The sequence below is a fragment of the Brachyistius frenatus genome, unplaced genomic scaffold (genome assembly GCF_029030835.1).
Source record: "Brachyistius frenatus isolate BFR_SWC_R1_liver_20210118 unplaced genomic scaffold, ASM2903083v1 Contig_12, whole genome shotgun sequence".
NCBI lineage: Eukaryota > Metazoa > Chordata > Actinopteri > Embiotocidae > Brachyistius > Brachyistius frenatus.
In genome coordinates, this window is record NW_027210611.1 from 2,846,979 (window position 1) to 2,858,122 (window position 11,144).

General features: G+C 39.2%; 2 protein-coding genes across 2 annotated transcripts; both read left to right on the forward strand.

Annotated features, from left to right (window-relative positions):
* Positions 1–1,016: 1,016 nt before the first annotated feature.
* Positions 1,017–4,102, forward strand: higd1a (HIG1 hypoxia inducible domain family, member 1A). Its single transcript, XM_069692221.1, has 4 exons — positions 1,017–1,148; positions 1,682–1,756; positions 2,218–2,352; positions 2,485–4,102. The coding sequence occupies exons 2-4, from the start codon at positions 1,687–1,689 to the stop codon at positions 2,553–2,555; spliced, it is 276 nt and encodes a 91-aa protein (XP_069548322.1). The 5' UTR covers positions 1,017–1,148; positions 1,682–1,686; the 3' UTR covers positions 2,556–4,102.
* Positions 4,103–5,075: 973 nt separating this feature from the next.
* Positions 5,076–10,491, forward strand: ccdc13 (coiled-coil domain containing 13). Its single transcript, XM_069691947.1, has 15 exons — positions 5,076–5,129; positions 5,557–5,741; positions 5,934–6,082; positions 6,172–6,314; positions 6,449–6,532; positions 6,626–6,742; positions 6,855–6,959; positions 7,097–7,267; positions 7,349–7,525; positions 8,004–8,210; positions 8,307–8,410; positions 8,715–8,774; positions 8,896–9,018; positions 10,041–10,151; positions 10,330–10,491. Exons 2-15 carry the CDS (start codon positions 5,560–5,562, stop codon positions 10,373–10,375), a joined length of 1,779 nt encoding a protein of 592 aa, XP_069548048.1. The 5' UTR covers positions 5,076–5,129; positions 5,557–5,559; the 3' UTR covers positions 10,376–10,491.
* Positions 10,492–11,144: the final 653 nt, after the last annotated feature.

The following is an 11,144-nucleotide window of genomic DNA, read 5'->3' on the forward strand; positions in this document are numbered from 1 at the left end:
ATAACGATAATGATTGGGTATTACATTTAGTGCTCTTATTCACCCTTCATTGATAATTATTGATTATCATTCCTTTTATTTCCCTAAAATGTTATTCCTATTTATGTAAAACCTGAATTTTTAAATAGGACTAAAAGTTGTTAAATTTACAACACAACGTATTTTTTTTTTTTTTTTAAAAGATACATAAACTTTGGCATGTGACCTACCAACCTGAATTTCTTTTAAACGTAATCATGACTAGACTTTCTTGTTCTGCTGCACGTTGCAAAAACGTGCGACTCTGTCACGTGACGTGGAGCCCACGGTTACATCACCCCCAGAGACGAACAAGTGGACCAAGAGAGTTCCGCCCCATCTACTTCCGCCGTCTTTTAGGTATCGATAAATCGTGCTGTGTCACTTTATTGTAAGATGATATCGCGCAGGAGAGGATCGTATGAACGCGCACACCAACGTGGTTTAGTTAGGGACAGAGATAGAGTGGGAAAAAAAATAAATCTCATTAGAGCGACTGAACTGTTCAACTCTGACCAGTAAAAACGATGAGCTTCTCCAGTTTAGCCGACAGTAAATGCCGTGCTGCTGTATTTACAGCTGAAAGTGTAACACCGTCATTCTAATTATCACCTGACAGACAGACTGTTAAAGTTACTCTTCGCTTTCATGACGAAACAGACGACACGGCTCTTGGGATTGGGAGCACTATTTGGCATCCATTTCACCATCTTTGATTTCCCAGGCTGTTGGCGTACATCTGGTGCTGCGTTCAGAGCGCCCCCCGAATTATCGGAAATATTACAATTACAGTTGCACGTAACGATAACCACGAATGTATATCACACCGACGTGCCGTGTGCATTCGACATTCAACGTGTGTGTAAGGTAAGATGGATTTTCACCAACGCCACGAGCAGTGGTGGAAGTGTACGAAACATTCCCAAGAAGTCGCTCGTATTTACCATCTTCTATTGTAACGTGAACGCAACACACGCGTAGCTAACGTCGGACCTGCGCGTTACAGTTGGCTTTGTCTGTTACGTAGCCGGCATAGTTACTTCCTACAACCGTGCAAAGTGTGCTTCAGGGAACTCGACAAAACTCTCCGGATAAGTTATTTTGAAATATCAACACTGTCCTTAAATCAGGTAAGAAGCAGTCCGGCCTGCTGTGGTGAGAGGAAGCTTTTATCTGCTGGTAAAACTGAGCTGGTCCGAGCTGTCGATTGTTATATTTCTCACCGGACGCTTAAAAAGTTTATAATTAATCGTTACGTAATAGATGTGTTTTTTATTTTTTACCAAAGTGAAGACTAATTAAGAGTATTTAATATCAGGCTTATAAAAAGGTGTGTTTTCTCTCCCTGCCCTTCATGTTAACCTCTGACCACTTCATGCGGGTCTATTCCAGAGCTAATAGCACATTAGCTCTGAAATAGACCCTTACAAGCCAGTTCAAAACACGATTTTAAAGCCTAAATCATGACAGGTTTTTTTTTTTGTAGGTAGAACTTAAAAGCTTACTGACAATTAGGTTTACAATGTAGATTTTTTTTATATATATATAATCAAATCGATCCCATCTACATTGAATAAACCAGCCAGCTTACAGTTTTGTTGGCGAATATTTCCCAACAAACACGTAACAACTAACTGTCTTCTTCGTCTTTTCTTATTGTTAGTCGACATGTCTGCCTACGACGAGAATGAGTCCAAATTCATGCGAAAAGCAAAGGAGAATCCATTCGTCCCAGTGGGTGAGTACACCTTGTGGCTGCGCTGCTGCATCGTGGAAAAAGAGTACAAGCAAACACACTGAACAGTTCAAACTAAATTCATAAGTTTCTTAGCAATTTGGATTTTTGACGTCATGCACTTTTTTTTAGTTTTTTTTTTTTGTTTTTAGTTTTATTGATTTCACTTGACTTCGAGTCACCTCATTTACTGTCATTTCAAAGTGACCATTTGCCTTGTGGAATTATTCATATTCAGCATTAGTCATCTTAATATGGACGGGACTTTGGAGCTCAGCTATTTTATCTTTATGTTTAGAGCAGTTATATTGCACAGGCTAATTCAATTATGTGTGTACTGCTTAAATGTTTGTTGTTTTTTTTATGAGTAGAATTGTATTAAACTACTGGATGCCTTGCTTCCCCATCTATCCATCTATCTGTCTTTGTATATAAATATCACGCTTTTTTTTTGCTTGTTGCAGGTTTGGCTGGATTCTTTGCCATTGTTGGGTACAAACTGATGAAAATGAAAAGCCGGGGAGATACAAAAATGTCAGTGCACCTGATCCACATGCGTGTTGCTGCTCAAGGTTTTGTGGTCGGAGCCATGACCGTTGGTACGTATTGTGGAGCGTCACGTTTGATAAAGTCTGAACTGCAGATTTTCCCGGTCTGTTTTGAAGTAGCTGTGATGGTTGTCATGTAAATTACATTTTTATTTTGTTTGTGTGTTTGTTTGTTTGTTTTAGGGGTCCTTTATTCAATGTACAAAGACTTCATTGTGAAGCCCAGAGAAGAACAACAGAAAGCAGAGAAGTGAACATGGACTCTCATGCGGATACTTTATGTCCCTTAATATTACCTCAGATTAAGGTGTGCACCTTTTCTTTACAGTTGTATCATAATTTTTGATTGCACACACACCTCTTCAGCACCTCTCACCCACTGTACATAGCTATAACTTCCATGATCACTCTAGCTCTTCACAGTGTACCAGAGGGTCAAGCTATAGCTTCTGTAGTTAAAACAAGGGGTGTTGAACTCAACGGTTTTAATATGTTACACTCCTAACGTTGGTAAACGTTTCTATCACCATGAAGAGGTTAGTGAAGATGAAACAAACTTAAAAAAAAAAAAAAAAAAAAAATTGGGTTTTGTGCAATTTTAGAAAGTAAAGGATTAGCACTTAAAAATTTGGGCACCCAAGATATATATATATATTTTTTTTATCAAGGTCTCATACATTTATAAAGATACGCTACACAGGCTAACAATTTAGCAAGCTAAAAGGTAACGTTAGATAATGCAGGAAAAGCAAAGGCACAGATGAGTTTGGGAAATCAGCATTTTCTGCAGACTGAGGCTATTTTTTGAAGTTATGAAGAAAAACTCGAAATAAAAAAATTACAATATATTAGCTTAACATTGAATGAAAGTGGAACTTCCATGGCCTCTGCAATTTCCTTAAATGTCAGCGAACATATCGCACCTCTTGAACTCAAAAGTCAACTTCAACTTCATGCCTTTTAGAAATTGATTTCTCTTTGCTGTTTTCTGACTCAGCGCAGCATCACATTATTCCATACATAAAGATATGGAAATATGTCTTACCAAAACCAAAAATATATTTTGTACCATTAAAATGGGTGATTTAATTCAATAGCCTTTACACAATTTTATTGTAATAGCCAACTTTTTTTTTTTTTTTTTAATTTCTTGCAGTATTTTCATATTTTTATGATTATGTGGTACTACTCAGGGGTCCAATGTTCATGAGCTAAACAAACTGAGTTTCGCCTGTGAGCTGTAGTAGCCTCTAAAATGTCATGTAACCTACATTGTGATATGCATAGATACCTCGTTAAATTATTCACAAAGCTGAGTTGACTGTTGTGTGCAAAAACAATCACATCCCGTTTCTGAAAGTGTTTATTTTTTCCTCTGCAAACATAAATTGCCAGTCAAGTAATTCTGAAAGTCTATTGTCTTTATCTTTTGGAGCCTTTATTATACACTCAGCTTCCAGTTGTTTAGTACACCTACTGCAGCTAAAGCACATGCTGTCAACAGTTCAGGCTACAGACGCTTGTCAGTAAAACATAATAAACTCCACAGTATTGCAAAAAAACGACTCCACAATGACAATAATGTTTTAGTTTTTTTTAAAAGAGCATACACTTTGGGTTTTTTTGTGAGGTGTTCCTGATAAACTGCCAATTGACTATACTTTATAGAAAATCATATTCTTGTGTATACATTATTTTTCTTTGAGGGTTATAGGTGTGCAAAATACTCCAAACCATTACATATTTTTTTTAAATGTCCTTTTTGCAAAAATCAAATAATAAAACTGCTCTTGGTAGATAATATATTGCTGTTTTATGCTTTTATGAAAGACGTTTCCTTTACACAGAAACTGATTTACATCAATTTATGGTGGCAAGATGCTCTAAAAGACTATCTGGTTTCATTCTGAACGGCACGGATGTCACGTACCTGTTTAAGTCTTCTCAATAACATCTGGCATGACAGTGCAGATCCCATTGTTCTTTTGACTACTCACAGTTATACCAAGCAGTGTCCTGAAGGGGGAGGCCTACTTCCACATCCGAGTCTGGTCTAGAGTAACTTTTAAAGCTCCATTGAGACTTCCTGTCAAATGAGAAAGATTTTCTATTTGAAACATGGACTGAATGGACCTATAGCCAGTATCAAAAAAAAACCTAACAAAATAAAATGTGCTTTTGTGTATTTACCTATTTGACATGACATAATAATCAGAGCAACTTTCACAGTTTGACAAAACGTTGTAGAGCTGTTCCTCCGTGTAGTTATGTAGGATATGTTCAATTAAAAAGGCTTGACTTTATGTTTCCATAAATCACACTTTTTGACGGGTCTTATTACCGTGGCTTTGTTTTATAACTCCTCTTTGCGCTATAATGTTAATCAAGACACTAATAGCCTACTAATGAAAATTCATTTTCAGGTCTGGGTTATGGGAAACGCAAAATTCAATTTCTGAAAGTTTAGCTAATTTCAAAGTAAAAAAAAACGTTTTGACCACTCACTGGTAGGTTTTTTTTTTTGCGTTGTTCAATTAAAGATACAAACTTGGGAAGAACCCACAGAGCTGACTACCTGGAAACATGTGCCATTATAGCTGTGCTGGAAACGTCACAAACAGATGAACCAATGGTAAAGCCCCGAGCGCGCGCTGTTTGTTATGATTACAGTTCGGCTCCCGCGAGATCTTGTTCGAAGTCTCTGAACGGCCGTTGCTATGGATACAGAAGCGTCGCAGTCCGTGAAGGGGCTGGTTTTTTTTGTTTGTTTTTTTTTTCACCTAAAAAAACAATGGAGTTTACGAGGACATTACTTGGATAAATGTCAGGTGAGTTTCTTACTCTTTCTGCAAACTCAACCTAGTAATGACTTGGAATTTATCCAGCAAAACTGTCACTTTCGATCAGTTTAAACTCCTATCTTGACCTATTTCGGCTATCAATGTGGTCATCAGCCTCACAAGTTAGGCAATAAATCAATAACAAGAAGGTGGGCACCATGTTGGAGAAGGACCCTTGTTTTGTTGCTTTTATGTGTAGACTATTTACACTTATGTGTTTTAGGAAAATATAGAACGATGGCAGTAAGAAAGCTGCTGAAAACTGTGGCTTCATTCCTACTGCAGGGTACAAATCCCAGATAATGAATGTTCACGATATAACACAATGTTTAGTCTTAGTATTGATTTTAATTAAAATGTTTCTACCTTTGGTAGAATTTCATGCAGAATTTCTCCTCCATGCTATAAATCATAGATCATGGAGCCTGATGATCAAATGAATGAGATGCGGCTTCAGTTTCAAGCGCTACAAAAACTGCAGGAGAAGAGAAAACTGGACAGAAAAAAGGAGAAACAACTGGAAAAGCTTGATGTCAGTGGCACCCAGGATGATTTGAACCTATTTAAGCAAGGTATCCAGGCAGACAATGCCCAAGACAGGTGAGTCTTACCCAGGTTGAAACATCAAAGTTGTTGTCCTCATTGGCAGCTTAGATTGCTTTGATACTTCACAGGCTAAATAAAAAAAACATGAATTGTAAAATATTTAAGGTTGGAAATCTTTATTATTTATGATGAATAGCCTTAGGTGATGGATGAAAACAAGTGTTCATTTTAATTTTCTTTCTACAGGCTGCTGCAGAATGAGAATCAGACACTGCTAGACCAGTTGAGGGAGCTGAAGGATGAAAACGGTCGGCTCTTCAAACTTCTGAGTGAAAAGGATTTTGAAATTAAACACTTGAAGAAAAAAAGAGAGGAAGAAAGACTGGCTTTAGCGGGTATAACGCCTTCAGTTCTACACATTTTGCACATCTGTGTTAACAGATTCGCCACAGCCTCTTTATGCCTCGTCCTCTCATCATTTTAGGCACGTCGGGTTTAGCAGGAGCTGCAGCTGCCACAAAGATTGTGGAGCTGTCCAAGAAAACCAGAGAGCTAACTGCAGAAATTGAGCAAGAGAAGATTAAATCCAAGCGAAATGGCAACAGAATCAAAGAGCTTGAGGGAGAGGTAAAGTTTAGCTTCATCATTTAATTTGAGTGTTGGACAGAAGTTCATCATTACAGCACGTCACTCTTAAAGGTTTATTGTACTACTTCTTAGAAAGCAACACATTCACGGTGATGTTACTCTCCTCTCTGTAGCTGCAGGCTGCTTTTGTGCACTCGTTACCTGGGAAAAAGAAGGACCCAAAGTCACTGGATAAGAGCTTATCTGAAGACTCTGAGGTAAACTTTAATGTAAAGATAATATTGTGATATTGATCTTCCTAAATTTAATCATGTCAACTCATAGAATCGTATATTTCTGTCTCCCAAAAGCAGGAAAATCTGGTGGTCAAATCTCTACAGGAGAAATTAGCAGCTACCAAGTTGAAGGTGATTGAGTATCGCAACCAGGTTCAGTCCTCCAAACAGGAGCTGAAAGTAGCTCAGAAGGTAGAGGCCTATCTTTTTTTCTGCCTTAAGTCTAATTACCCATAAAGAATATCACATGGATGAGTGACAGATCACCAGTCATGTCTGGATTCCAAAATATGAACTGCTGCAGGTTTTGATCAGTGAGGTTGGAGAGGACGTCAGCTTTCAGCAATTACTAAACTGCCCTGGGAGCTTTAGAGGTCGGTCACAGCAGATACTGACTCTTCAGACAAGGGTAAGCTAGAACGTATAATCTTCCGTCATAGGTTCTTATAAAAAGTCAAATGATTTATTGTCAATAAAATGTTGAATTTCAACATTTCTCTAGTAAATGCCTGAAGTCATCATGAACAAAACTGCATTGTACAACAGGTGCGGGACCTCGAGCAGCAGCTGAACCAGTCAACACAGCAAAGACACTCAAGTGCCCTGAGTGTAGAGGAAGAGCTACTGGGCCTGGGTGTCCTTCAGAAACCTCCCCCCCAGGACAGGAACATCAGCTACATCCGCTCTCTCGAGAAGGAAAAGAGGGAGGCTTTTGAGGTGTGTAATTAATAATTGTAAGTTGTATGACGTGAATTTGTTAATGTACAAAGGCCCTACTCTCCTTCTACGCATCTACAGAGGATCTCTGTGGACTATGAGGCCCTCGTGAAAGAACACGAGGATGTGAAGAAAAAGCTGGAAGCTACTAAAGCCAGGAGCAAATCTCTGTCTACTGAAATGAAAACTCTGAAGGCCCAGATCTCCACCCTACTGGAGAAGGGTAAACACGACGATGAGCTTGTGGAGGCTCTCTTGGTAAGACATTAGATTAGAGACAAATATAGTTATATTATTGCAGGTATATCTGATATCTCAATTTTAGGAATTGTGAGACATTATTTTACTTACTTACTGCTCATGAGCCCAAATTATCATGAAATTTTGTCAATCACAGTAATATTCAAAATACTGGAACTGGAGTTTTGACAACAGGAATATGTTTAGTATTTTAGCTCTGCTCATGAGTTAAACATGTTTGAATTTGTAATTATTAAAGCCTATCTGACAATTTGTTGTTCAGATGTAAATATTCCATAAAACAGCTGAAACATTACAAATTATAGGTTTGAATAAATACACTATATAACTGCTGTGATACAGACCAACTATAATAACTAATGAGGGATTTCATGTCACATTTATGACTTGAAGATAGCAGATAGGAGGATTTTATGTGACGGGCCTATGTTTTACTACGCTACGCTCACCCACCGTTCTTTTCGACCTCTGGCAGAAGCAGCAGGCCCAGATGCAGAAGGCGCTGACCTGCCTCAGTCAGCAGCAGAACGTCCCGGGCAAAACAACCCAGCAGAGCCCGAGACGACAGCTGAGCACTGAGGCTGCAGAGCACAACACTCTCATTCAGAGGCTGAAGCAGATGGTAGCTGAGAAAGAGGCCAAGATCACAGAGCTGCAGGAAATACTGCAACCATCCGACAAGGTAAAACAGCAGCAAAGGTATTTCTGTGATTTCTCAGAGATTCAATGTCATTTGTTAAAAAAAAAATCTGCCACGCTATTAAATGTGTGTCTGCAGCAGTTGAAGGAAAGTGTGGACCGACCATCCAGCAGCAAAGCAAATTGCAGTTCAGGAATTCCCACTGCAGAGGGAGACATTACCAAGATAATTACACCTTCAGGGTACGTGTGCTGACAGTAATCATGTTAAATAATCACAGAAGTATTTCAGAATATTTTTAGTTCACTTGAATAGAAATATCTATCAATCTTATGCATCTTAAACTGATCTCCTTTGCTAATTGTTACAGAAACACTGAGTTTCAAAGACATCTTGTCTGACAAATGAAGGATTAATAAGTCCCCCTGGTTAATGGGGGACTTTCTATAACCAGGTTATTGATTTTGTGTGATGCCTCAGTTTTGTCAGCATAATCCGGTGGGATTTCTGTTAATATGACTGATGACAGCCAACTGTTTTCTTCAGTTCAGTTTCTAAATTTGGTCACAAACTGGTGCTGCCTGCTGTGAGTAGCAGAGAATTCAAGTAAGTGTATTCATACCAGTCCTGTACCATACTGATAGATTTGCTTCACAGCAATTAATGCAACATTGTGAAATAATAATAATAAAAAAACATGTTTTAATGTTGTATCTTTTGTTCTCAGGGATCTAAATTCTTCAAAATGTCTACAATGTTCATCTGATGTGAGTGCACTGATGACTCAGTGTAGTGAGTACAACATGGAGAGCCACAGACTCCTTGAGCTGGTCAAAGTCCTACAGACTAGGTAATATATATATATATAATCTTTTATATCTGCGAATGTTTTCCGAGTTATCATTCACAGTTTTCTTCTGTCAGAAATATTGCTGTTGAAATTCACATCTCGGAGAAGCAATATCAGATCAGAAAATATCACTTCATCAGTAGCTTCAAAACATTTTAAAATGATTCTTGCAAAATACCAAAACAGAAATAGATTAACCTTTTGTGCCAGCAGCACCGACGCTCTTCAAAAGCAAGAGTGTTTTCGTTCTTTTATCTTTGTCACTGCGTATTGCGCTCTGTTCCCAGTCTAGTAGCTCTCCTGCTAGATTGGGAGCAGCATCATTATCTTGTACCTATCAAACATGGTGATGGATTTTTTTTTGTGTGTGTGTGTGTTTGTGTGTGTATGTGTGTGAAACCTATCCATTGTTAGCATTCTTTGGTCAACTTATGTTATTGTTATATAACATGTCAGTATTGTCAGCTGCTACAACAAAAGCATGCATTCTTGTTCGGGCGCTGGCAATACCCATGAACTGAGAGTTTGTTTGCAGGTGTAAAATAATTCAAATGAGCAGCAGGAAACCTTTGAAATGTTATTCTCCATCTTTTCAATTTGCAGTCTCGATAGTTATGTGCATCATAAAAATCAAAATGACCTACATAGAGGTTGTTGAGGAAGGCTGTAATGCTACATACAAGTATATGTCCATTTGAAGACCATCTACTTGTCATTGCTCTGTGACCAGGTTGTTTCCATCATTGTTGATTGTTTATCTTAAATACTCATCAAAACTGAGGGGTGCACTAATGCACTAATGACAGCTCTGTGGTTCATTTTGTGACTTCCAGGCTGAAGTCTAATAATAAGTCATGTACACAATGACGTAGATTTTTCAAGCCAATTGTTGTCTAAGAAGTTTACCTATTTTTATTCACCTCTTTGTCCGTCTAAAGCTTCATTCGCCTATATACAGTCTGTTGAGAGAAATGTCATTCATTCAATTTTCATCTAACTACCAAATTGTTTGAACCTTCCAGGGAGAGAGAGATGAACCAGATGTGTTCGGAGGCAGAGCACAAGTACCAAGAGGAGCGCCGCAGGGCAGTGATCCTGGAGCAGCAGTTGGAGAGGACAAAATTAGATTCAAAGTAAGGACTGTGCATGCAGCATTGTAAGGACTGATAGGCCAAGGCTAAGAGACAGCATGATGTAAACATGTCAAAAAGATTCTCAGTTTGTGCTTATATATATTTTTTTCAATGCTCTGATTGAAACAACTTCTCTCTTACCTGTCTTGCTTGTGGCTATCACAACCGTGTGCCTCAGGAGCAGTGTCCCACAGCACCAGCTCGGCAACAGGAACTGTCTGTAGACAAACTCGGGAGACTGTCCACGTGGCATTTTATTTTTTTGGACAACTTTGACAACACTCTGGATGTCTCGAACCGGTTCTAAAAATAACATTTTGTTGCTTTTCCAACTGTATAATTTAAGCAGACGACAGTAATAATGATGTGTGGCGATGGACACAGCCTTAAGCCAAGAGCTCATTCTGCCCACCATGTTTGGGCTGCACAGAGATGCTTGTGTCGCTCTTGTATGTTATCTCCTGGCTGGTCATTCAGCTGGAGGACACGGAGGTTGCTGAGGGCATCCCTAAAGAGCGCTCGCCAACCTGACCTCCAGCTTTTGCAGTGACGTGATGAGACAAGTCAAGCATGTTTTCCTGGAGGCTCTGTGACAGCACAGACAAGACACTTACCAGGGGAAGTGGCTGGTGCCTGCTCAGCCTCACTTCCAGCTGAGCCCTACCTTCTCATGTCACACGTGACAAACAGACCCCCCCCTCCCCTCCCGCAGTAAGCGAGCCCTCCTCTTCTGCCGCACAGACATCATACGGATCTCTGACTCTTCTCTCCATTTGAACCCTCAAAGACAGTTCGTGATGGTTCCAACTTGAGGCCGGGTGACCTCAGTTTAACAACATAAGTATACCTTGAGTAGCAGAGCTTTCACTTTAACGCTGATGGCAACGGACAAGTGCTCCTACTGATTGTAGAAATATTTGACGCTGATAGGATGTCTCCCCGTGGTTTCATTTCGTGTCTTGCCGCTGTTTTATAAATGTCACTGTCACTATT